At 42.3% G+C, this 27,012-nt stretch overlaps 1 protein-coding gene and 1 long non-coding RNA gene across 7 annotated transcripts in view; both read left to right on the top strand.

Moving 5' to 3' along the window:
- Positions 1 to 27,012, top strand: part of LOC135051088 (uncharacterized) — a 277,359-nt gene that overhangs the window by 71,403 nt on the left and 178,944 nt on the right. For 5 of the 6 annotated variants that reach the window (XM_063957262.1, XM_063957263.1, XM_063957259.1 and 2 more), the window contains 2 exons: positions 6,014 to 6,118; positions 9,968 to 10,075. In XM_063957262.1, the coding sequence (XP_063813332.1) occupies positions 6,014 to 6,118; positions 9,968 to 10,075 (213 nt within the window). The remainder of the gene's footprint in view (positions 1 to 6,013; positions 6,119 to 9,967; positions 10,076 to 27,012) is intronic. The other variant, XM_063957261.1, reaches the window with a different exon arrangement.
- On the top strand, positions 20,154 to 24,803 carry LOC135051085 (uncharacterized). Its single transcript, XR_010242027.1, has 3 exons — positions 20,154 to 20,221; positions 24,341 to 24,433; positions 24,572 to 24,803. It is a non-coding gene; the product is annotated as an uncharacterized LOC135051085 (long non-coding RNA).

Raw genomic sequence — 27,012 nt, 5'->3', positions numbered from 1 at the left:
GCTGCATATTCAGCCCCCTTTTGTGCCACCAGTGGCACCTTGGGATCTTAACGTGGTGTTGAGTTTCCTGAAATCCCACTGGTGTGAGCCACTTAAGACCGTGGAGCTAAAGTATCTCACGTGGAAAGTGGTCATGCTGTTGGCCTTAGCTTCGGCTAGGCGTGTGTCAGAATTGGCGGCTTTGTCAGGTAAAAGCCCCTATCTGGTTTTTCATATGGATAGGGCAGAATTGCGTACTCGTCCGCAATTTCTGCCAATGGTGGTGTCATCCTTTCATTTGAACCAACCTATTGTGGTGCCTGCGGCTACTTGTGACTTGGAGGATTCCAAGTTGCTTGACGTAGTCCGGGCTTTGAAGATTTATGTTACCAGAACGACTGGAGTCAGGAAGACTGACTCGCTGTTTGTCCTGTATGCATCCAACAAGCTGGGTGCTCCTGCTTTAAAGCAAACTATTGCTCGCTGGATCTGTGGCACGATTCAGCAGGCTCATTCTGCGGCTGGATTGCCGCATCCAAAATCAGTGAAAGCCCATTCCACAAGAAAGGTGGGCTCTTCTTGGGCGGCTGCTCGAGGGGTCTCGGCATTACAGCTTTGCCGAGCTGCTACTTGGTCGGGTTAAAACACATTTGCAAAGTTCTACAAGTTTGATACCCTGGCTGAGGAGGACCTTGAGTTTGCCCATTCGGTGCTGCAGAGTCATCCGCACTCTCCCACCCGTTTGGGAGCTTTGGTATAATCCCCATGGTCCTTACGGAGTCCCCAGCATCCACTAGGACGTTAGAGAAAATAAGATTTTACTCACCGGTAAATCTATTTCTTGTAGTCCGTAGTGGATGCTGGGCGCCCGTCCCAAGTGCGGACTTTCTGCAATACGTGTATATAGTTATTGCTTACTAAAGGGTTATGTTATGTGGCATCAGTTGAGTGATGCTTGTTTGTTGTTCATATTGTTAACTGGGTAAGTTTATCACGAGTTATACGGTGTGATTGGTGTGGCTGGTATGAGTCTTACCCTGGATTCCAAAATCCTTTCCTTGTAATGTCAGCTCTTCCGGGCACAGTTTCCTTAACTGAGGTCTGGAAGAGGGGCATAGAGGGAGGAGCCAGTGCACACCAGGTAGTACTAAATCTTTCTTTAGAGTGCCCAGTCTCCTGCGGAGCCCGTCTATTCCCCATGGTCCTTACGGAGTCCCCAGCATCCACTACGGACTACGAGAAATAGATTTACCGGTGAGTAAAATCTTATTTTATATATATATATATATATACCGTATTTGCCGGCGTATAAGACGACTGGGCGTATAAGACGACCCCCCAACATTTCCACTCAAAATATAGAGTTTGTTATATACTCGCCATATAAGACTACCCCCTCTTCCGCACACCTTCCACACACCAAATAAAACGTAAAAGAACATCAGATTTGATTTGATTTCTCAGAAACACAGGCAGGCAGCCCACAACCCAGAGGAACTCTGGCAACACACTGTAGAAGACTAGAAGAAAAACAGCGGGCGCCACCTCCTCGTGTATAACCTTTTAATAGATCCGTAAAACAGAGATAAAAATTATACTCACAAACATAGGAGTATTACAGGCACATCAAGAGTATAAACACTGGATCAACAAAACCACGGGATAGGTAACATGTTTATGGGGACCTTGCTGAGCTCCCAAAGGAATATTCATAATAGTGTGAGCAGGGCTGTTTCTAGCCAATTTGGCTCCCAGTGCGAGATTTAAAAATGTGCCCCCCCATGACATTAAAAAATGTGCCCCCCCTCACACACACACACCCCCACACACACACACACACACACACACACACACACACACCTAGATAAAAAAAAACAACTTGCGCGCGCACTTGGCAAGGGGCGTGGCCTCATCTAAATGGGTGTGGTCTCATTTAAATGGGCATGGCCTCGTCTGAAAAGACTACCTCACAATCCAGTTTTTGACCCTGCTCCAACAGATCACGACCACCACAGGGAAAAAAAAATTCTACCATATTAAGCCCCACACAGTAATACCCCCTGCACCATATTATGCCACACACCGCAATGCCCTTGATACATTAAATCCCCACACATTACGGCAGGTGTCCCCATTTTACACATTGAGAGAGAGAGAGAGAGAGAGAGAGAGTACTTACAGAGGCGATTACCGCTCTTCGGCCCGCCTCACCAGATCCCCCTCTGTACTCCGCTCGGGGGGTGGGGGGGATTTCACGGAGTGATGGGGTTGCGTCGTGACGTAACGACGCAACCGCGTCATTCCGTGAAACTCTGCCCCCCGAGCGGGTTACTCTGGGAGAAATAGGAGGGGGAAGCAGGGAGCCATAGTTAGTGCCGCGGCGGGCGCCCAGTGCGGTTGCACTGCTCGCCTGCCCCAAGAAACGGCCCTGAGTGTGAGGGTTGCTAAGGCCCCTCCCAAACCTGTATTATACCAGCCAATAGTACCGTAAATGCCAGAGGCTAATTAACTAAAGCTGAATGGAACAATAAACCTATGGGAGCTGCCATGCTGTTTGTTTTCTAAGATGTTAACCAAACTGGAACTGTCAATGATAGAAGGAAGATAACAAATAGAGGGGCAGATGTATTGGGCCAGACGAGGAGATGGACTTGGGATGGGGTGGAGGTGGGTTGGAGGGAGATGGCGCACCAGCCAATCAACTTCCAACTGTTATATTTCAAACACAGCTGATTGGCTGGTGTGTTGTCTCCTTCCAGTTTGTCTCCACTTTATCTCAGGTTTGTCTCTTCTCCAGGCTTAATACATCTGCCCCAGTGGGAGAGAGCAAGTGCCGGGTAAGTCCCTAGCAAGTTTGCTGGCGTGACAGTTTCCCTTTAAAAGCCTTCAAACTCCTGTTCGTCATCTGATATTAAAAGTTCATCAATGACATCTTGTGATACAGTTGCAAGGCAGTCATCGTATGGATCTAATTCCGTGCCAGATGATGTAGCCTCAGCTTCAGCATCCTCTTCATCTTGCCACAAGTACTCGTCCTCCATACCATCTAATGAATTTGATATGCCACACTTCTTGAAAGACTTGATTACTGTTTGTGCATCAATATCATTCCAGGCTTTTATGACAAATTGGCACAAAACATCCAACTGTGGAGCACGCATGTTTCCTCCTTTCGTGTATGACTTTTCGCCGCTAACCATCCATTCATTCCACTGTTCTCGAATGCGATCTTTAAACGGCTTGTTTAGGCACACATCCAGGGGCTGTACCAATAATGTCAATCCTGCAGGAATAACTGCTGCATCTGTTTTTATTCTCGCAAGCCTTTCCTTGGTGGTGGGAGTTAAATGAGCCCTGAACATATCCCACACAAGTAGACTACGTTTTTGAAGTAGACCACCTGGTCGTCTGCTCCATACATTATCCAGCCATAGTTTCACACCCTCCTCATCCATCCAGCCTTTTTCATGCACGTGCACAAAACAACCAGCAGGGAACTTGAGTTTTGGCATTGTTTTCCTTTTAAAAATAATCATAGGTTTCAGCTTGTTGCCATCAGCTGTGCATGCTAGTACCACTGTAAAACTTGACTTCTCATGTCCTGTTGTTTTTATCAAAATAGTTTTTTCACCTTTTTGATGGACAGTTTTATTTCCAATCATTTTGGCGATGCTGAGCCACCATGTCTGCTACATGTTTTTCGAGTTCTGGCCACAGTGGGGTGCCTCTTCTTAATGCACACTTACCCCTTGGCATACTCTTTAATGCTTTTTCATTTGATTTCCAGTCCCGAACCATCTTTTCTGTTACTCCATATTGTCTTGCAGCAGCACAATTATTATGTTCCATGGCAAAGTTTACAACTTTAAGTTTAAAACTTGCATCATATTTCTTTCTTTTTGCTGTTGCCATGATAGGGTTGATAGGGGTTTGACTGCTGGACATTTTGCTATGCTATACTGTACTGTACAATGGTGCAGTACAGTGGTTGGCTGTTGGCTGTATACAAAGCCTGATTGGATTGGTCCCTGCCGTCTCCCTGTCACTAGCAGCTGTCTGGTCTGCCCTGTAGTACCAGTATTAAGCCCCCCTCACCTGCAGCTTCCCTGCAGTGCTGCCGCTGTCCCCCCTGCCTAAGCCGCTGTTCCCCCCCCCCTTCTTATGAATACCAAATCTCTTATACTGTAAGTGCTGCCGATGTCCGCCTGTCACTGCTGAATGTCGGCTCCTGCTCAGTGACATGAGCCGGGTGCTGCACTGTAACAATACGTGCAGCACCTGGCTCCTGTCCCTGTGTAGGAGCCGGACTTCACACAGACTCACCCGTACACTCACCGTACAGATAGAGGCACTTCACGGGGGAAGTGGGGGGGGGGCAGCCAACATCATCTTCTCAACCACCATTGCTGAAAACGGGGGTCCGCCAGCGAGGCCACGCCCCCTTATGCTAGGCCACACCCCTGTTTCGCGACTTCCCACGCCGGGCGACTTCCCGCCCGGCGTATAAGACGACACCCGGCGTATAAGACGACCCCCCGCTTGGAGGCATGTTTTTCAGGGGGAAAAAGTCGTCTTATACGCCGGCAAATACGGTATATAGGATATAAGTTTGGATACAATAGGAATAATTAAATTCCTAATAAACTAGATACCCAGTACATGATATATTCAGTTTTTATCATATATATGTTGCATGTTGTTATGTCTATGTAAGTCATTTAAAGTTATACTAAAAGTAAAGTTTTAAATAAATATATTTTCAAGAGTGCCCCAAACAATAGAGTTGTCATTGCTCAATAAAGCCAGTTTTTAGCTTTCAGTTTTTGAACTGATTGTACAAATTGTAAATTACTGTAGAAGTGCAGAACAAATGAATACAGACAAGACAATGTTGCCTCAGGAGCAGATGAGAATCTTCTTGAATAGAGGTCTCAAACGTGGTCCTCAAGGCAACACAATGATCCAGGGGGGCTGCGTAGGGTTATCGCAATCTTTATGTATAGCTGAAAACTCTCCTAGACATTTGATTTCACAATTGTACCGTTTATGTCTTGATCATATAAACACTGATCCTCCCTCTTATGTCTTGGCATGTCAGGATGAATTGTGCAAAAACCTTACGGACGATCGGTGGACTTGTATTTTTAATCACACCTTTGGTAGCTCCTCCTCCCTCCAAGTGTTGGCATCCCAATACAAACTTTTAGCCAGATGGTACAGATGCCCACTGCAAACTAATCAGATATACCCTCACTTGCCTGCCACCTGCTGGAGGTGTACTCAGGGACTGGCCAAGCCCTTAGATACTTGGTGAAGTTGCCCAGTCTTGACCAGCTACTAGCGAGCAAAACAGCAATCTTGTAATCAAATTACTGGTCTTGTATTGCCTGAAACACCTGATTTCTGGCTATTTAACATAATGGAGATGCCCATTTCAGTATACAAGAAAATTTTGCTTCGGCATTTGATGAATGCTGCAAAAGCTATAAAACCCTGTTATTGGAGAACCACATTATGCCCTCCCATCTCTAGTTGGTTTCAAAGGATAGACTATTACATATTAACGGATGATTTATCATCTTTCATGAAATCACCTCTATCTAATTTTACAGCTACTTGGTATAACTGGTTGGCCTTTAAAGACACACCTGCCTATAGAGAACACCTTGCACCCACATAACCTGGTATTACGTAACTGTCATGGTTGACTCCCTACTCCCTTTCTTCCCCTCTACTTTCCTCTATCTTTGCTTTTTATGTCTCTCTACTACTTAACTTTTCGTATTCCCTATGTTTATGCACTGTCAATTGCGGTTTTGTAGTATGCTTTTGGACCAAGCATTGCATTTATGATTATGTGGTTGTATTTGCTGGAATACTGATCATACTTCTTTTCCTATCTGTTTACAGCCTTTTTGACTTTGTAAATGTTCAATGGTTTCTTCTTTAAATTAATAAAACAGATTGTACTAAGGAAGCAATAACATCAGCAGTGTATGAAAGCTCATAATTATATAAAATGTGTTCTTTGCAGACAACACTAAAGAACTGCACTCCAGGACGTCCAGTAGAAGGCAGAATAGTGACAGACCAACGACATCTTCCTCTTCTCCTATTACCACCACCAACAGTAGACAAGGTTGGTAGTGACTTATCAGCAGCTTCAAACATAACATTTGTATTCATATTTACAAATATCGTTGCTCTGCATTGATTAGTTCAAATTTGTGCAGTTATTTGTAGTTATACAGATGAAGCCTCCCTCATCGTTGCAGTTTCTCCATCTAAATATGTATTTGTCGCGACTTAGCTATAGCTCAGGTTATTGAGGTGTGGCATGGAAAGGCACGTTAGGGAACGACAACATACACAGCATGCAATGCACATATTCACCACTGGGTGGCTAATGCTCCACTAACTCAGTACTGTAGAGCGAATAGCGGCGGATGGATATAGGTATAGTACAGTAATCATACTGTAAGAGTGTACTCTAGCAAGCCCTGGCAAGTGACAACTGTAATGTTACAGACACAGTCCAACGGTCAGATGGAGAGAGTCAATCAGGAACTTGAAGTGTACAGTATAGCGTACAGTAAGCATAGATACCATGATTTACTAAAGAATGTTGGACTTCAGGTACGCTGTAGGAAATTTTAATTCTCTGTTGGAACCAAAAAATAAATCAATAAATCAATAAATAAAGATAGTGTATACAGATGTAAACTTATGTGTTAAAGCAGTGGTCGATTGGTGTTAGGGTTATGTGAGCATCCAAGTCCCATAGACAATACAGGATAAGCAAAACCAATTGAACTGCTTATATTTACACATGAGTCTGCATCTGTATCACCAGGTGTCGTGGACTAGCAGTGAGGTGTACCGGGCGCCATGCTCATGTGAGGTTTCTTTTTATTACACTATATTATTTTTTTTTTTTACTTTCATATTGTACATTTAAGAACCTTGCATTCAATAGAATTATGAACACAGGAAAAGATCAGTTTTCATTACGAATTGGCCGAGCCAGGAAAACACTGTAACATAGAATTTCTTAAGCAGATGCAGCCACAGTCTCACACTCAATATAGACATGCTGCATATCATTTTAATCAGCAGAAGCAGCGTGTGCATCCTATTTGTAGCGATGCATATAAGACGTATTTATGTAAAAAAAACTACCCATAATTAGCAGAGCTACCTGGGAACTGACGGCTCACTCACACTAGGCATCTCACGGCATGTCTTACAAATGAACATGTCTTCTGTGCCTTCTGGGTTACTTTCCTCCAACCAAAGCCAGCATGAGCCATTTATTTACATAGTGTACCGCCCATGTTGTGTTTGTCATTTACTAAGCAGTGCACCCAGTCCTTGAAATCACAAGTCTCACGGGGGTGGGATTGGGGGTGGGTGAGGCTGCCTATTAAAGCCATTAGTAAGCCCAGGAAGAAGTACAGTAAACTTAGTCTCAGAAAAATAACCCTCTCGTAATTTGAAAAGCCACACTTGTATTGTGTATCCACAGCTTTTTTCTAATATTCCCAAAACAGGTTCTATCATGCTTCATACATACACAGACGCTGACAGAACTTGTTTTGGGAAAAGTAGAAAAAAACTGTTAATGCTAATTTTTACACAGATATACTGTACAAGTGTATATGCTTCATCATCTTGATTTACAGGAAAATACATAACATGTGAATTTTTTTAAGCAGATACAGCCGCAGTCTCACACTGAATATAGGCATTCCACATATCATTTTATTCAGCAGAAGCAGCTTGTGCATCCTGTTCACATAGCGATGAATATAAGACTAATTTACGCAAAAAAGATACCCAACTTTAGCAGAGCTACCTGGGAACTGACGGCTCACTCACGCCAGGCATCTCACAGCATGTATTACAAATGAACATGTCTATTTAACATACAGTACTGTACATTAAAGTAGTTCTTGCGCTATAGTGTATTTCAATGAAGACCTCACGCATGTGCAATAGTGATTCTTGCACTATAGTATTATATTGGACACCTCATGCATGCGCAATGGTGATATTCAAAAGTGACATCTGGTGGATGATCACTGGTATTACACTCACTGGTAACGCCATACTCCACGCTAAGCTCTATGCCCACCCTGTGACAAAACACACTGCCTTGTGACCAGGCACACTGCAACTCCGTGATCGGGACAAATGCCATATATAGTATAGATGAGAAAGGCTCCATCTGTATCTCTTTAATTCAGAACTGACTTGTTGTTACGTTCACTGTACTTGGTACTCATGGAACTGGGCGAATGAGCCCCAAGTACAGGAATGTAATGCTGGAGTGGGAATTGAGTTCAGCAGCAACCCCTACAGAAACCCTGACTCCGTTGTTCCACCCGCGTGGTCAGTCTACGCCTGCGAGACTATGTTTGCTTGGGCCCATGGCAGCCGCGTTTGAAGGGCGGATTATGTCGGCTCAACTCCGATGCCCCCTGGTCTTAGTTGGAGACAAGGCGTAAACTGAGACGGGGCGAGAACAAGCGGAACCTCTAACTAAATAGAAACCCGAATTAGGGGCAACTACAGAACTCAAACAAAAGTATGTGCGGCTCAGCCGCCAAGACAAACAACAACAAAGGAAATGCTGTCAACACGCCGACACAATACTACTGTGTACCGGCGATGACAGCATACGCAGAACCCTCTGCAGAAAATCCAAAACAAATATAACAGACAGATATGGCCAAGGCCGTAAGGTGCGGCAAAGCCACACCGGTGCTAATACAGACAGGTGAACGGGAACCCCGAGACCGCAGAAACAGGCTCATAGGAATGGAAAGCTGGAAGGATTCCAACAGCAGGCCACAGGACACCAGGACTCAGGATTACAGGATCAAAGGTAGACTGTAACTCAGGATTCCAGGACAGGAAGCAGCTCACAAGAAGCTCCGGACTCTGACAGAGCTGAGTACATAGGATTCCAGTATCAGACAGGGCCTGGACACAGATGCAATACTGGACAAACACTGATCAGGAACATACAGGTATCTTAACAGAACGTCTATCACCAGCTGAGAACTGCATAGCTAGCTAGGTAATAAGGGGATACGCCCCAATCAGGATGGCTGGAAGCCAGGAACAAGATAATGACCAGAATAGCTGCAGGTGAGAGTAACAGACAAGAGCCAGATTGCAGTACAGAGACTCACCACATAATGATCAACTATCTGACAGGTGAGACTAAACACATAGAAACAGGCTGCACCACCGGCGGCCAACAAGAGTCTTCTAAACCAGTGTAATGGAGATTCTGGCATGCGAACAGAACTATAGTACAAAATACATAAACGGAAAGCAAACCGGAATGAACCACTACTTGTGGTTCATAACAGTACCCTCTCCTTAAGGGTGGACTCCGGACACCCCATATAAGCCAAGGGGAACAGAAACAGAAGAATAACATAAAATACATAACCAAAATGCAAAACAGGAATGAGCCACTACCGTAGCTCATAACACTTGTGGCATAAAGTATGGTTTTAAGATCACTGAAACCTGAAAACTAGTCAGAAATCTTGGCTGTTTGGTTGAGACTAATGTTAACCCTAGCTAGATAAATTCAGAACCAATTCATCTAACTGATTCAATTATTGACATGTGGATGTTTGATTATCCTTTTACCAATACTGAGAGCATCCCATTAAAATATTACAATACATACAGCAGTTTAATGGTGACACGGATCCCTAGACCCTGCAGGTCCCTTCACTGCTCTTTTGACCATGTTTAGTAAAGCCAAATTGAGTCTTAATTTCCATAACTGAATGTCCTTATGGTGAATCACTGTATATGTGTGGCCCATAGGCATACTGAAAAAAGAAGATTGTGGGGCTCAGGAGCAGCTAGACATCTTCCTAATATTTGCTTTGGGGCTCCATATTTGTATACAGTTTTAATAGTGTATTAAAGGATGTAGCTATATAATATGTATTCTATGCAGACAAAACTACAGGACTGCACTCCAGAATGTTCAGTAGAGGGCACTCTAGTGACAGACCAAGTGCAACATCTTCCTCTTCTCCTCTAACCACCATTAACAGTAGACAAGGTTGGTAGCTTCAAGCATTACATATTTTATTTGTTAACATAAAAAGTTTTTCACTATTCATTTATAGGATTTGTATGTTTTTTCAAATTCTTTCAACTATATTTGGTCTCCACTGATTTGCTCAAATGTATGCAGTTATTTGTAGTTATTTCTGTTGAATTCAGGGCTGACTTTTGGTATAAAGTCTTCTTCTGAGCATGTTTATTAAAGCCCAATTGAGGCTTTAATTTCCATAACTAAGTGCCCACCTTGGTGAATCACCGTACATGTGTGGCCAGAGCTGCCATCAGAAAATGTAGAGTCCAAGACTGACAAAATAGTCAGACCCCCCCTAACCTTATCCCTAGGACATGTTTTTCTGCCACTATGTGACATCACATGTCATGATATAAACCCAGAAAATTAGAATATAATGCAAAAGTTCATTTATTTCAGTAAATCAACTTAAAAGGTGAAACTAATATATTATATAGACTCATTACATGCAAAGTGAGATATTTCAAGCCTTTATTTGTTATAATTTGGATGATTGTGGTTTACAGCTTAAGAAAACCCCAAAGCCTGACCTGAACCCCATAGAGAATGTATGGGGCATTGCCTAGAGAAAGAGGACAGACATGAGACCGGACAATGCAGAAGAGCTGAAGGCTGCTATTGAAGCATCCTGGCAGTGGTGCAAGTATGCGGGTACGCTCGGGTACGGAGTACCCTTAAGAATTTGGCAGCGGGTACGCAGTACCCACTACCACACACTTTGCCATTACCACAATTATAATGTGCCACAAAGCAACAAGACCATGGTTCTTGGCAGCATGACAGCTCCTCCCACTTTGTCAGGGTTACTGGGAGTGTGACAGTGGCTGTATTTTCCTGTTATAATGGAGGCATTACTATATCTTGTTATTAAATTGGGGGCATTACTATATATTTCTATTATACTGGAGGTATCACTATATATTTATAATATACTGGAGGCATTACTATATATTTTTAACCTTGCCTCCAGATTAAAAAAACAAGGGGGGCTGTGTCGTGTGGCCACGCCGCTAGTGACATGTAGTCACTCCCACTAGCAGCATGTGGCTACGCCCCCTCACAACACATGACCACACCCATTTTTCAACACTCAGAACCACTAAGAAAACATTTCTACTTGCACCACTGCATCCTGGTCTTCCATAACACCTCAGCAGTGCCACAGGCTGATAGAATCCATGCCATGCCGCATTGAGGCAGTAATTAATGCAAAAGGGGCCCAAACCAAGTACTGAGTACATATGCATGATTATACTTTTCAGAGGGCCGACATTTCTGTATTTAAAATCCTTTTTTTATTGATTTTATGTAATAGTCTAATTTTCTGAGATTTTGGATTTGGGGTTTTCTTAAATTGTAAGCCACAAGCATCAAAATTATGACAAATAAAGGCTTGAAATTTTTCACTTTGCATGTAATGAGTCTATATACAGGTTGAGTATCCCTTATCCAAAATGCTTGGGACCCGAAGTATTTTGGATATCGGATTTTTCCGTATTTTGGAATAATTGCATACCATAATGAGAAATCATGGCGATGGGACCCAAGTCTAAGCACAGAATGCATTTATGTTTCATATACACTTTATACACACAAGCCGAAGGTAATTTTAGGCAATATTTTTAATAACTTTTTGCATTAAACAAAGTTTGTGTACATTCACACAATTCATTTAGATTTCATATACACCTTATACACACAGCCTGAAGGTCGTTAAATACAATATTTTTAATAACTTTGTGTATTAAACAAAGTTTGTGTACATTGAGGCATCAGAAAACAAAGGTTTCACTATCTCAGTCTCACTCAAAAAATTCCGTATTTCGGAATATTCCGTATTTTGGAATATTTGGATATGGGATACTCAACCTGTACTATATATAGTTTCACCTTTTAAGTTGAATTACTAAAATAAATGAACTTTTGCACAATATTCAAATTTTCTGAGTTTCACCTGTATACAGAATGTGAAGAGCCACAAACCTGCAGGAATGATTCACAGAGGGCCATTGCACAGGGAAGGCTTGTTTCTAAGAAGTCTACCCTGTGCATCAGTCCACTGTCGTTGTGCAGTCAGGTTCAGCTCTCCAGGTACTGGTGGTAGGACAATCCTGTTGTATAAGAGATCTTGACTTCTAATTAACATATATATGTACATTTCCCCTTACAGAATTATGGTGGCACTTATATAACACACAGTGATATGTAAAAGGAGGTAAATTATTAAGTAAATCTAATTTGTGATAATCTGTTACTGTAAATACAATAAGGGTCACTGTAATTGAAGATTATAAATCAGCCTAAATGGATTTAAAAAAATCTGTATTTAATCCTGAAACTCCTAATCTGTTTATCCCTTAGTAACCTACTTATTTTGACAGGATTATTTTAATATTTTTTATAGCATTCATATTATTTTTAAACAGTTTTTCTTTATTGAAGCATGAAAACACAAATAGTGCAGACAAGTAGTATACCAAAGAATTCAAATAAATGAATGGCAATAGAAATATTACTGTTGAAGTCAGTAGCAATTAAACATAGAGGTAACTAGAGTAGGAGTTAGACTTGGACCCAAATCCAACGATAAGCATCATGGCCTCTATGTTCTATATCCAATGATAAACAGTTTACAAGTCACTGTCAATCTGGAGTATGGTCAGTGGGAAGGTAAACAGGGGAGTCTTGAGCACACTCACATATCTCATACCAAAGTGTACCCTGAAAACAAGGGGGAGAGGGTGTCAAGGGTAGCAGCTCTATAGTAAATTACTTAAGGTGCTTCCTCAATGCCCACATAAAAAAAATCTAAGCACACATTATTTGTAATGCATTTAATTTGCATTTACTCTTTTGTATGGATGAATTCATGTTGTTGTGTTTGTAGTGAAAATCATTATCAAGCAGTATTTTGCTATGAGGATTTTTAGTTTGGCTGTAAAGTATGCCACAGTCTTGATGAATAAAGTGCAGCGGGCATCCGCCATTGGTAGGAGGCAGGAGTGTGCCCCCTTCTCTGTCCAAGCCCGGGATTCCAGTCCTAGCAGCCCCCCTATAAAAAAATAATAATAATTATATATATATATATATATATATATATATATATATGAACGTGCATGTCCGCGGCGCCCGGTAAATGAAAAAACTTTAGTAAAATAGCATTTCTGCAATGTTTCGAAGGTTAATTACTTTGTCATCAGGCATACAATACCATGAAGAAATTAGCTCACCTTATACCCAGCACCCCTCGTGTGATGGTGTTGGCGATCGGAAGTGGAAGGATGGCAACTAAACATGACATCATCACTATCCATCTATTGCCATACCAACCAATCTAAACAACAAACACATAGACAAACATTTAAAAATAGAAAAATCGAAAAATGGCTGAGGTAACGAGATATGGGAACAAAATTGCAAATCAGAGCAAACACATTCCATGACATATAGGTTACATTAGTTACAATTGTTATACAACATCTAAAATCTATCAGGTACAAGCATAAATGCCAGACTGTTCATTTGGTGGGATAGAGTTTGTAAATAATGGAACCACCAGGCTTCATATTTTAATAAATTAGCAGCATGATGACCCCTGCGTAATTTAATTGGAACATGATCAATGATCATGTACCGTAATGTTGATACATTGTGTCCGTCCTGCATGAAGTGACGAGGTACTGGCTGATCACTATGTTTGGACGAGATGGCATTGCGTATAGCATATCTATGCATCGCCATCCTCTCCCTGAGCGTGCGCTCGGTTTTGCCAACATAGCTGTGTCCACATGGACAAGTAATTAGGTATACAATAAAGCGGGTTGTACAAGTCACCCTATGTTTTATAAATATTTTTTTGCCACTATGGGGATGACAAAAACTATTCCCTACCACTAGTGACTGACAAAACACCGGTAACAACCTTTTGTTTGGCCAGCAATTCTCCAACTTGTACCCCTGTTCCTAAATTAGTGATGTCTGTCTTCATTACCATGGATATTACGTCCACATGTGTAGCAATTCATTAAAGCAGTATTTGATAGTTCAAGTGACTTGTCAGTTTGTATAATGGCCCAAAGTTTTTTACTGGTATATCCAATTATGTTGCTGGATTCATTAAAATGTGTCACCCAAGGCATTTTAGCTTTAGAGGATTTCTTACATTTAGTCTTCAATAATTCCACTCTAGGTATTTTTAGAACTCTTTCTTTGGTCTTAAGAAGATGATTGCTATCATAACCCCTCATTAAGAAATCAACAATCATATTATCAATATTTTCAATAAAATTTTCTTTACTACTACAGAGACAGCAGGCCCGTACTAATTGAGAGTATGGCAATCCATACTTAAGAGATGTTGGATGGAAACTGCCTGCATGTAAGATAGAATTCTTATCTGTAGTTTTTTTTATAAAGTGAGGTCACTATCACATTGTCCTGTTTATTCACCTGTACATTCAAAAAGTTTAATTTATATTGGTCAATAGTGTAGGTAAATTTAACAGGACACTGAGATGCATTCTGTATATTCATACATTGTTCAAACGATTCCTTAGATCCAGACCAGATTCTAAACAGGTCATCTATGTAGTGCCCATAGTGTAAAATTTTACTTGCTACTGTATATTCGAATCACTGAAAAAAATGTATCGCTCCATCACAAACATATACGCGTTAGCGTAAGCCGGGGCTATCCTGGACCCCATCGCTACGCCAGATGTTTGGAGTTAAAATGTACCGTCAACAATTAAATAATTACATGTCAAAATCATGTCTAAAAGATCACATATCTAGTCTGCATCAGGACCTCTGTAGGCAGGATGCTCAGAAATTAATTTATGTACCGTATTAATACCCACATTGTTGGGAATAATTGTATATAAGCTGTTGACATCAGCACTACACAACCAACAATCCGAATTAAGTTGTATATTTTTCAACCTATTCAAAAAAAACGTAGTATCCAATATATATAGCTCATGGTCAACTATACAAGGTTGCAGCAAAGAATCAATGTATACTGAACAATTTTGAAATAGTAAACCACAAACTGATATTATTGGGCATCCCGGAGGTGATAGGAGGTTCTTATTTATTTTGGGTAATGTGTAAAGTAAAGGTACCTTAGGACTTTTTGGTAACAGTGAGTCTGCCAGAGATTGTGAAATTATCCCATCATCTGCGGCAATCTTTAACCATGCAGCTAATTTATCGGAAAATATATCAGTAGGATCAGTGTCAAGCATCCTATAAACACTGCTGTCAGATAGTTGCCTATAGACCTCAGCTTTATATTGTGATAAATCTTGTATCACAATAGCCTCGCCTTTATCAGTGGGGCGTATTGTGATATCATCATACAAAGATACATTTCTTAATGCTTGCATTTCTACCAGGGAGAAATTACTAAGAAATTCCTGTTTAGACATCACCACCTTTTTGTTAATTTCCTGATCTAACATACGAGAAAAAAGTCTTTATAGATGGATTATTGGTAAATAGTTCAAACATACATTTTGGCAATAACCTGCGTACCTGTAAGGGAATTTTATCAGTATCCTCTCCAGATATCCCTATAGATTTATGGTTGTTAAAATGTTCATACAGGCGTAATTGTCAGTTAATTCTATATTTCTCAACCTCCTAGCTGAAGCTGTCGATATGGTAGGTAGGTACATAAGATAGTCCACGAATTAGAATACATTTCTCCGCCTCATATAATATTCGAGAGGATAAATTCACCACTGTGTGCTGGTTCAGGGATGCCTGCTGCCTCTTCCACGTCCACGACTGCATCCTCTTGCCATCTCTGTGCGTTGGTCGCCTTTTGGATCTCTTAACTAGTGGCGGGTATGGACCCCTAAAGTGGCACCTGAATTGTCTTCGCTAACAATGTCATCATTTAAGTCAGAATCACTGGTGGTCCTGGTTTCAGATTGGGAATAATAATCCTTGCAGTATCTGCAAGCCGTGTAATTATGTGGATGGGAGTTCTCATTACGGTTTCCACCAATCCAGGTGTAGACTCTATTTTGCGCATAATCCGCTATCACCTTGTTTAATTTATGCTTTTTAAACTGTAACAATTCTCGTTTGTATGTAGCAATTGTTAAGTTTATCAAGCCAATCCACGGTAGTGTCCTGTATAATTGTAGTTTTTCCCCGAGTCAGGGCCAGTTCTTTACTTGATTCCTCTATCACTAGAAGCATTAGATCATAACTACATTTATTCAATACAGCGATCCACCCAGGCTTGGACTGGCCCACAGGGGTACAGGGGAAACCACCGGTAGGCCCCACTGCCTGGGGGCCCACCTCCTGCTCTAAGGGTCAGGTTCCAGACTGTGCACTTGAATTATACATTATACATATGTTACCTTATACTGGATTATGGTGTATTTTCTACAGTGCATTGCTGTTATTAATCTGTTATTAATCTGGTACATTATCAGGCATGCAGCAGCTGCATTTACTGTATATATTTATGAAGGGGCCCAGAAGTTGCACTCTCTAATGGTTAGTCAAACCAATGAGGTGGCAGGCCACACCCCCTCTGCAGACTGGTCACACCCCTAACATGGGCCCCTACCACCGCATTCCCCCCGTGGGCCCTACATGCCCCAGTACGACACTGGATCCATCGTTTGCAAAATGCACTGTTGAAACGGTCAATGTTGGGGCAGTTTTTTACCCTGAACCCCCGTGGAATACGTTTGTCCTTACAATAATCACTTAATGTTGCTCCGTGATAATAAAAATCCAATTCTCTTTGCTTTAGTTTCATCCAGTCACGGTATAATGCATTAATTGATTTATATTCAGTTTCATTGATTCAAAAGCAAAGTCACTCATCCCACTCGTACCTTCAGCCATCATTAGGACGTAGCACAGTCCATAAAAACAACTTTAACCAGGTAACTCGGTATCAATGACAAATAGCGATGGGTGCTAGTTCAGTGTAACACACTTGCTGCAAAGTATGTCAACCAATATGTATGGATGTAAGAACAGCACAACCGTTAACTCACTTAAAAAGTCCCAGTGCCTCTGGTAGGTATTTCAGGGCGAAATCGATATATAAACATGCATGTCCGTGGCACCCGGTAAATGAAAAGACTTTAGTAAAACAGCATTTCTGCAACGTTTCGAAGTTTTGTGTTCTATAACTGTTGTTATAATTGTAAAGCGCAATGGAATATGCTGCGCTATATAAGAAACTGCTAATAAATAATAAATAAATAATAAATGCCAGACTGTTCATTTAGTCCTTTGGGGGTTAGAGTTTGTAAATAATGGATCCACCGGGATTTTCATCTTTTCATTTATCGGGTACTGCGGACATGCATGTTTATATATGGATTTCGCCCTGAAATACCTACAAGAGGCACCAGATCTTTGTAAGTGAGTTAACGGTTGTGCTGTTCTAACACACACATATATATATATATATATATATATATATATATAAATATATATATATATATAATGCTTTCTATGCAACACTCCAGGACTACTCTCCTAGACATCCAGTAGAGGGCACACTAGTGACAGTGCAATATGTTCCTCTTCTCCTCTAATCATGACTGACAGTAGGCGAGGTTGATAGGGACTTGTCATCAGCTTCAAATGTTACATTTTGTAATCATTTATATAAAATCTAGCTGAAGTAACTGGCTTTGGCCGAGTTAACATTTTGCAGTTATTAATTTATCAATGAGTTGGATGTAACTTTCAACATATAAAAATGATTAGTAGTTTAGTAGCTACTCTGTTGTTTTTGTGGTGTCACCAGTAGTACTGATTCACAACTTTTATTTCTGTTCAGTTTTATAATCGCTTTTCCACTGTGAGATGAGTTTAAAGTTTTCCTCCTGTTATCAATGTTGCTATTTGAAGGCTGCCAGTGTACACCAACAGGAGGTCTGAACAGGTCCCCAATCCCCTAGTATGTTTTCTGGGATGCAATATTAACACTTTATGAAGTTTTCCTCAAAATCCATCCAGTGCAAGGACCAGAACAGGCTCCCCAGGTCAAAGTTTTGCCAAGTGTACATCAACGGGGAGTCCGACTTTGACCCCATACTCTTAGTATGTTTTCTGGGATCCAATGTTACCACTCTGTGTAGTTTTCTTCCAAATCCATCCAGTGGCATGCTCAGAACAGACTCTCTGGATCAAAGTTTTGCCCAGCACATTCCACCTTCAGGTCTGACCAACACAGAACAAGAAGTCTACATACAGTAGTACTCAAACTTCAGCCTCATCCTGCTCCATTTCTGCAGAGTCTTTTCCATACTGTTTCTCCTATCTTGCAAGCAGGACATTTTTTTTAACATTGATGTCATATTTTCACAATGTGCACTTCTTTTTCTGTAGAGCTCTGGTTCTCACCAGTGTCCTCTCAGTTGCAGCACTCCCCTCTTCTGTGATAATTACTCCTTACATGGTTGATGTATGAAGAAGTAAAAAGAATGGGAAAGTGGGCTAGTGGAGAAATTGCCTATTGTAACCAATCAACTTCTACTTATGTTTAGCTGTGTTCAGGTGGTCCACTTCTTCACTGTTATCACTGCTTGTTACATAACCACCTCAGGCTCTAAAACCCCTGCTCAAAGCTCTCTCTTGCAGTGTCACCATCTTGCATCCTCATTTGCTCCAGGAAATACACTATTCAGTAGTTAGCATTTATTCATCTAGTTGCTTACCCCCTTTACAGTCCTTAGCACCACATTCTCATGGAGTGGAATTTCTACCATACAGCACTCCCACCTCTGTATTGTTACTTTATAGATCTTCTCTCTCTCTCTCTCTCTCTCTCTGTCTCTCTCGCTCTGGAGTACTGACTTGTGTAGGGATTCCTCCCCCTATGTATTTTCTATGTGGCCTCTGAACTACAGCCAAGTTTGGGCAGCGATCCACCCTTTGCTATAGATTTTGAGGCTTGTGTATCTGGCCAAAGAAGTACTGTAACTTCATAATTGACAACCTATACAGCATAGTATTAGAAGCCTTAGCATGGTAGCACTGCTTAATATCTTTAGTAATAGGGTGTGTAGTCTAGTACCCCCCTACCTTTCTCCCTCTATATCTGTCTATATATTGTACACTGGAAGGCATGGCTCATTCCCTCTGGTATTGGCACCCCTCCCATTTACCCTCAGGTGTTCTAATTAGCACAGGTTCCTACATTGCAGATCACTCATTAATAAGGGCTCTATTTGAAGGTAAGACCTTGATAAATGTATAAAATGTGATGGTATTAGAGATGTTAGGGACCCATGTAATGAAGTCACCAGGATGCGGTGCATGGGCCCACATATTTGCACAATCAGTGTTCTTAGTTCTAATACACACAGCATTCACAGCTTCTCCTTTTACACTACTTTATGAGTTTTTTGCTCTTCCTTAGTGATCACTCTCATTTACTTCAAAATAGCCACATCACCTCTGTCTTCCTCTATTTGGCTACTGCTGAATACTGAATATATGTGTGTGGTGACTCCTTCTTTAGTGATAGTGTTGAGCTTTTATACCTTTCTTACTCAGTGGTGGATAGGTACATCGGGATGCTGGGACAAACTCTTGCTTGACCAATTCCGCTGCCCCCACAGTGGACTGACTCACCTTGCTGGTTGCCCCGATCAGAGCACAACTCCGATCGGGCAGCATTTGAAAAAAGACCCCCTGCAGCCCAGTTTGGGCAGCTGCTCGGTAGGTAGATGCTAGAATCAAGTGGACTAAAGGACCTCTGACATCAGGGGGAGGAGCTGGGTCGACAGGATAGTACTTTCACTCTCCACACAACCAACTATTCCCTCTAGTAACCCAGTGGCGAGCGAAGCGAGCCCGCGAGGGTACATTTTCGGGTACCCTGTTCGGGCTAGCTCCTCCTTCTGGTGACAGCAGTGGACCTTTTTCCAACTTGGTTTTAGCCAGAACCCTGCTCGGTAGGCTTTGCAGCACTTCCTCATACTGTAAGCCCCACCCTCTGTGTGACATCATGCAGGGGGTGGGGCCAACACTCGGCACTGCTTCCATGTGACTGACAACTGACAGGAAGGATGAGGCAGGAAGAGGTACAGCAAGAGAGAGACAAGTAACACATTTCAAGTGAGTAAAGTAAGATGCAGTAGAAAGTTATGAGGATGAGGAAGAGTAAAAAAGTGGAGTGTGTGGGTTAGGAATGAGAATGAGAGTGAAGTGAAATAAAAGAATAAGGCAAATGAGACAGCAAAGTAGGTGACTGAGAGAGAAAAGAAGGCAAGTAATAAGATGCTCTATGTGTGTGATTAGAAAGGAAGGCACATATGTTAAGTGAGAGATGAGAAAAGACGGTATGTTATGTCAGAAATAAGAAATGAAAACAAGTCAAATATGATAGAGTAAATAAAGGACAAAGACAAAAGAAATTAGAATAAAGTACTAAAGACTAAAGGGTAGGTGAGGCTTCAAAGAGTGTGCAGTGTTATATGGGGGGATGGGGACCTGCGTGCAGTGTAATAAGGGGAGACAGGGACCTGCATGCAGTGTGATACGGAGGGAAGAGGCCCTACGTGCACTGTGATATGGAGGGACGATGACCTACTTGCGGAGTAATATGGAGGAATGGAGAAATGCACGTGTTGTGATGTGGAGAGGAAAAAATTAAAGGAATTGAAGAAAACAAAAACTAAAGAGAGAAGTGGAGAAAGTAAAGGATGAAGAGTAAAGATAATAAGAATAATACTGCATAATAATGATAAAATAAAGGAGAGCGTACAGTAACAGTCAAAAGTTTGGACACGCCTTTACATTCAATTGAATGGGAAGGTGTGTCCAAACTTTTGACTGGTACTGTAGATAAAAGTGAATTGAACAAAAGTAAAGAGGTGTAGGGCATGACAAATGGACAAAGAATAAAGAGGAAAAAATGTAAAGGTGAGAGAATGTAATAAAAACAAAATAGCATAGGAGCATAAGCAATCTAATAAGACTGACCACTGATTTCTGATTACAACAGTAATCAGTAATAATTGACAAATGACATTGGGCAAGGTCACATAGCTTTTATTAAGTTAATATCCTAGAAACAGAAAAAGAAAACAGCTATTCAAGATACAGTATATCACTGCCACACAGATATTAATACCTGACAGATATTATACCTGAAAGGCTTCTCTTATGTTTCTGAAAATGCCTTCCAGATATACTGTATATGAATCTAGTGATTCACACTTATTCCCCAATAAGCCACACCACTTTTTTGGCAAAAAATTATGTGAGTGGGGGCGGGGTGGGAGAAAAGGGCTCCAACGCTCTTTTTTACTAACAGTACATTATATAATACTGTATGCTGCAGCACGTTTGGTGCAATGTTCACCTTACAGTCACTCCAGCTACTAACTGCTAACATACCACTGCCAGACATGTTTTATTTTTATTTTTGGTAATTGCTATTTTATATTTATTGCACATGTGTACATTTTTGTGATGGATGAGATCAGCAGATAGAAGGGTAATGACATTATTTAAATATGCATGTCCCTTTTGTAGCGAATTTATATAGCAAGCACCATTATGGCATAGTGGGGGTAATTCCAAGTTGATCGCAGCAGGATTTTTGATAGCAATTGGGCAAAACCATGTGCACTGCAGGGGAGGCAGATATAACATGTGCAGAAAGAGAAAGATTTGGGTGGGTCATTTTATTTCTGTGCAGGGTAAATACTGGCTGCTTTATTTTTACACTGCAAATTAGATTGCAGATTGAACACACCCCACCCAAATCTAACTCTTTCTGCACATGTTATATCTGCCTCCCCTGCAGTGCACATGGTTTTGCCCAATTGCTAACAAAAATCCTGCTGCGATCAACTTGGAATTACCCCCAGTATACAAAATTATGGGCCTGATTCTGAATCTGACCAGTGGTAATGTTGGATGCAGTGTAGTGGTGTTATATAGCAAGCAGAGTTGTAACTAGACATTTTGGTGCCCTGTGTCAGAAAGAGAATTGGTGCCCTCCCCCATTATCTAAAATAGGGCCAGTGCGCACCGTAGATGTGTGCCAAAAATATAGGGGCGATGCTTCATGGGGAAGGGGTGTGATCACAAAATATTACCAATTCATTTTACGCCGCACAGTAGTCTCCATTATTCAAAATATGCTCTACAGTAGCGCCACTTATACACATTAGGTAGAGCCCCTTTTACACATTACACCAGGTAGAGCCTCATTTTACACATTACTCCAGCTCGAGCCCCTGTCACACATTATGCCAGGTAGAGCCCTTTATACACACTGTGCTGGATAGAGTCCCTATTTACACATTATGCTGGGTAGAGTCCCCTTTTACACATTACATCAGGTAGAGCCCCTGTCACACATAACATCAGGTAGAGTCCCTTATACACATTATGGCAGGTAGAGTGCCCTTTTACACATAATGCCAGGTAGAGTCCCCTTTTACATATAACACCAGGTAGAGTCCCCTTTTACACATAATGCCAGATAGAGTCCCCTGTTACACATAATGCCAGGTAGAGGTCCTTATACACATTATGGCAGGTAGTCCCCTTTTACACATAATGCCAGGTAGAGTCCCTTTTTACACATAACACCAGGTTGAGTCCCCCTTTACACATAATGCCAGGTAGAGTCCCCTTTTACACATAACACCAAATAGAGTCCCCTTTTACACATAACACTAGGTGAAGCCCCCTTTTACACATTATGGCAGGTAGAGTCATGAGAGAGAGAGGAAAAGAGAGATAAGGTTGGGAGGGAGAGAGAGAGAGAGAGAGAGAACTGTGACAGGTAGAGAGACAGACAAAGAGAGAGTGCTGAAAAGGAGACAGAGAGGGGTGGGAGGAGAGAGAGGTGGGAGAGGAATAGAGATGGAGATGCTGTGGCTTAATTTACATGAGCAGCAGCAGCTAGGCTCCAGTAACCGGAAGTCCCTCTGCAGGAGGGGGGCAGAGCACATGGGGTAGAGACACTTCCAGCTATCAACAGTGTTCCTATGCTGCACATCCAGTTTGCTGATAGAGCTCCCTATTTAAACTACTCCATGCCACCTGTTCTTTGCCAATAAAACAAGTCTCATAGAACTTCTGGTCCACTGTGGCACAAGCTGTTCCCAGGTTCTGAGCTCCAAGCCTCTGTAACAGTTCTCTCCATTATGTGCTCCCATTCCTGTGGATAATGCCTGCATCACCGCTCACCATTTTGCAGCTAAAGTTAACACATGCTACTGTTGTAATGAATGCTTCTATCAACACCAGTGCATCATGCATCTACTTGCTGCAGCCTTCCTACTCATTACGTACCACATGTGTTCTGAGTTGCTACTGACTGTCCAAGTTATTGAACTGCTACTGCAGATACACATGTATTGTAATAGTGATTCGCTGACTGATTCATCCAGTTACATTTCCATATTGGTTACATTTAATGAGAAGTATCATTCAACCTCTTTGTTTCATTCAATCTAGTAATAGCCAGTCCTGCCTTGCAGCCCCAGCTCTGGGTACATTACAATCTCAGAACATGACAACTGTAATGTGTGGTAACAGATGACTTGAAACTGAGCACTGCAGTGATAAACTTGCAGAGGCTTTGCTATGAAGAAACTGCTTGGCACAGCAGTTGCTACCTTGCAACTGAGCAGGCTGGATAATGAACAGTGGATCTGCTCAGGAACAATGGATAACTGTGCAGGTAGCAGGCAGGTAGATAGCAGATGCAGCAACATGCTGGAATCAGAAGACAGAACTGCAATACAGGAGCCAGGAACTGGCTAGGCACAAGTTGAACTGGTATTGAGCAAGTGCAAGTGAGAGGTATATATAGGGCACTCTGAACAGTTACTGGTTGCACAGGTCATATGGGAACAAATCCAGATTCAGCAGACCAATGCAAGTTGGCGGTACTGATGCCACTCTGGCCTCAGGAGAAATGTCAACAGATACTAGCCTGTCACAACATGTACACTGTAGGAAGGATGGCCAGTGGACACATGCCCGCAAAAGAACTGGCAGCACCGGGAGTGGTAAGAGGGTCTGAAAATACACAGTCTGACACCTTGATTACACTGGATTGCTAATTCTCTCTTTAAGCTCAACAGGGAGCTGAGGCACCTCAGAAACTCTCCACTTTAGAGAGTTTAGCTTTTAGAACCCCATGTTCTCAGTGTGAGTAATAAGAACAGCCCTGTACAGCATCTTAATTTGCCCCCTTTTCTCTAACAGGATATAACACCCAATGATGTATCCCTCACCTCAAAAATCATCTGTTGTCCAACCATCTTTCACTACACATGAGTACACCATCAACACTGCCAGGTAGTAGTTCGGTTAGAGGATTATACTATTGTGAAGCCTAACATACTGTAGTTGCAAATACCCACACACCACCAAGAAATGCACACTTTACATCCAAACGTACTCAACAAAAATATATATATATTTTTTATATACTAGAGATGAGCAGTTTGGATTCTCTGGAATGTGAACCACTCCAAACTTATGGAATCCAAGTCTACCTGAGCCACGGATCGAGTGTTCTCTCAAGACTCGAATTCCAAATTAAGGCCGAACGTTATATGTATTCCATATAAGGAGCCAGGGACAGGCATCGGCGCCATTTCACTCCAGTCACGCTGCTATATGTTGTTCTCTGTGGTGTCCATTAAAGTGGCTGTACAGAATACAAGTGTTGTCAATGTGTCCATAAGGGGTTGTACTACTGTCACTGTGTCCATCTAAGTGGCTGTGCTGCTGTCACTGTTTCCATCTAAAGGGCTTTGCTGCTGTCACTGTGTCCATCTAAGGGGTTGTGCTGCTGTCACTGTGTCTGTCTAAGTGGCTGTGCTGTCCATCGACAAGCTTTGTCCAATCCCTTTAGTCTAATTCCATCACAGTGGTGCTGCACTGATTCTGCAGGCCTCACACACTGCAGTCACGGGTGTATTCAATAAGTGTCGGATCCATTCGGACATGCATTTGGCAGAATGGATCTAACAAGGGCTATTCAATGAACGCCCAAATCCAACTGTCTGATTTGAGCCAAATCCAACTGTCAGATTTGTCCACTCCTGGTGTCCTGTCCTGCCGATGCTGTCAGCGGCTGCCAAGTGCACTGATAGCGGTGGCAGGAGGAGCCAAGATCGGTGACCGGCATGGGGGAGCAGAGAGTGGTGGCGGGGGGGAGCAGAGAGCGGTATCCGGTGGGGGTAGCTGTGATCGGTGGCCAGTAGGGGGGAGTAGAGAGCAGCGGCCGGCAGGGGGACCAGAAAGTGGCGCCCAGCTCGGGGACTTATCTGTGGCGGCGGAGGGAGGCACTGCAGGGAGAGAGGTGCCTGGCCAGGGGATGGCCGTCAAGGTACCTCTCATCCCAGATCTCCTTAGCCCGCTGCACTGCTCCCCGTCTCCTCATCTCAATCCGACTTTTCAAGTCGGATGGAGTTTGTCGGATTTGGCCCCATTTCTGACAGAAGCACGCAGATCGGCGGCTATTCCCCCACAATGTAATTCCATATCTGTCCAAAAATAGATCTATTTCCCATTGTATTTGTGGTTTAGATCTATCTAACTACACCCTCTACTTCTCTAGAAAGAGTATACCAATACCATACCTCCCAACTTCTGTGCACACCAAAAATTAGGGTCTGTGGCTTCACAGCTAGGGTGTGTAGCCTCATGGCATGTGTAGCAATCACAAGCCACATCTGTATTTTCATCACTATAAGGGCATGGACAGAGCTCTGTGAGCTGCTGACCATGCCCCCTGTCCATCTCGGGTGGTGTATAGATACTGTACGCATGCGCGGAGCATCTGTTCATTGCTGCTCACCTGAACAGAGCGAGAGACGTCTCCCAACTGCCTTGCCCACCGCGGGACACTGCAGCCGCGGGTGGGACAGCATAACAGTCCGTGAAAGACGGGACTGTCCTGCCAAAATCGAGACAGTTAGGAGGTATGCAGTGCCGTATGGCCCCTTTAAAATTACCATTTGTCAATGAACCAGACACTAAACATAGACAAAATCCAATGTCTGATACACATATAGGTAAAAAAAAAAAAATATCCCCAGAAGGGAGATTGTATTGTGTCTAAAGGTAACAGAAGGGATACTTATAGTTATTACTAGATATGTGCGGCTGGCACTTTTCGTGTTTTGTATTTTGGTTCTAATTCCACTTTCGTGTTTTGGTTTTGGCTTGGTTTTGCCAAAACCACCCTTACATGTTTTGGTTTTGGTTTTGGATCTGTATGATATTTGGAAAAAAAAACCATAAAAACGGCTAAAATCACAGAAATTCTGCACCATCAAATTAATTGTATGTGCAAAACATGAGACATGCTGGAATTTGCCCAGATGCAATGCACGCACAATATTGGTGGCGTTGTCCGATATCACAAATCCCCAGGAGAGTCTAATTGGGGTAAGTAATTCTGTGATGATGTTCCTCAGTTTCCGTAAGAGGTTGTCAGCTGTGTGCCTCTTAAGGAAAGCGGTGATACATAGCGTAGCCTGCCTAGGAACGAGTTGGCGCTTGCGAGATGCTGCTACTGTGCCGCCGCTGCTGTTGTTGCTGCGGGAGGCCATACATCTACCCAGTGGGCTGTCACAGTCATATAGTCCTTAGTCTGTCCTGTTCCACTTGTCCACATGTCCGTGGTTAAGTGGACAGTGGGTACAACTGCATTTTGTAGGATACTAAGGACACTTTTTCTGATGTCTGTGTACATTCTCGGTATCGCCTGCCTAGAGAAGTGGAACCTAGATGGCATTTGATACCGGGGACACAGTATCTCAAACAATTCTCTAAGTCCCACTGAACTAATGGCGGATACCGGACGCACTAACACCAACATAGCTGTCAAGGCCTCAGTTATCCACTTTGCAAAAGGATGACTG

This window comes from Pseudophryne corroboree, chromosome 2, assembly GCF_028390025.1.
Source record: "Pseudophryne corroboree isolate aPseCor3 chromosome 2, aPseCor3.hap2, whole genome shotgun sequence".
Lineage (NCBI taxonomy): Eukaryota > Metazoa > Chordata > Amphibia > Anura > Myobatrachidae > Pseudophryne > Pseudophryne corroboree.
This window is presented reverse-complemented; position numbering and strand designations above follow the sequence as displayed.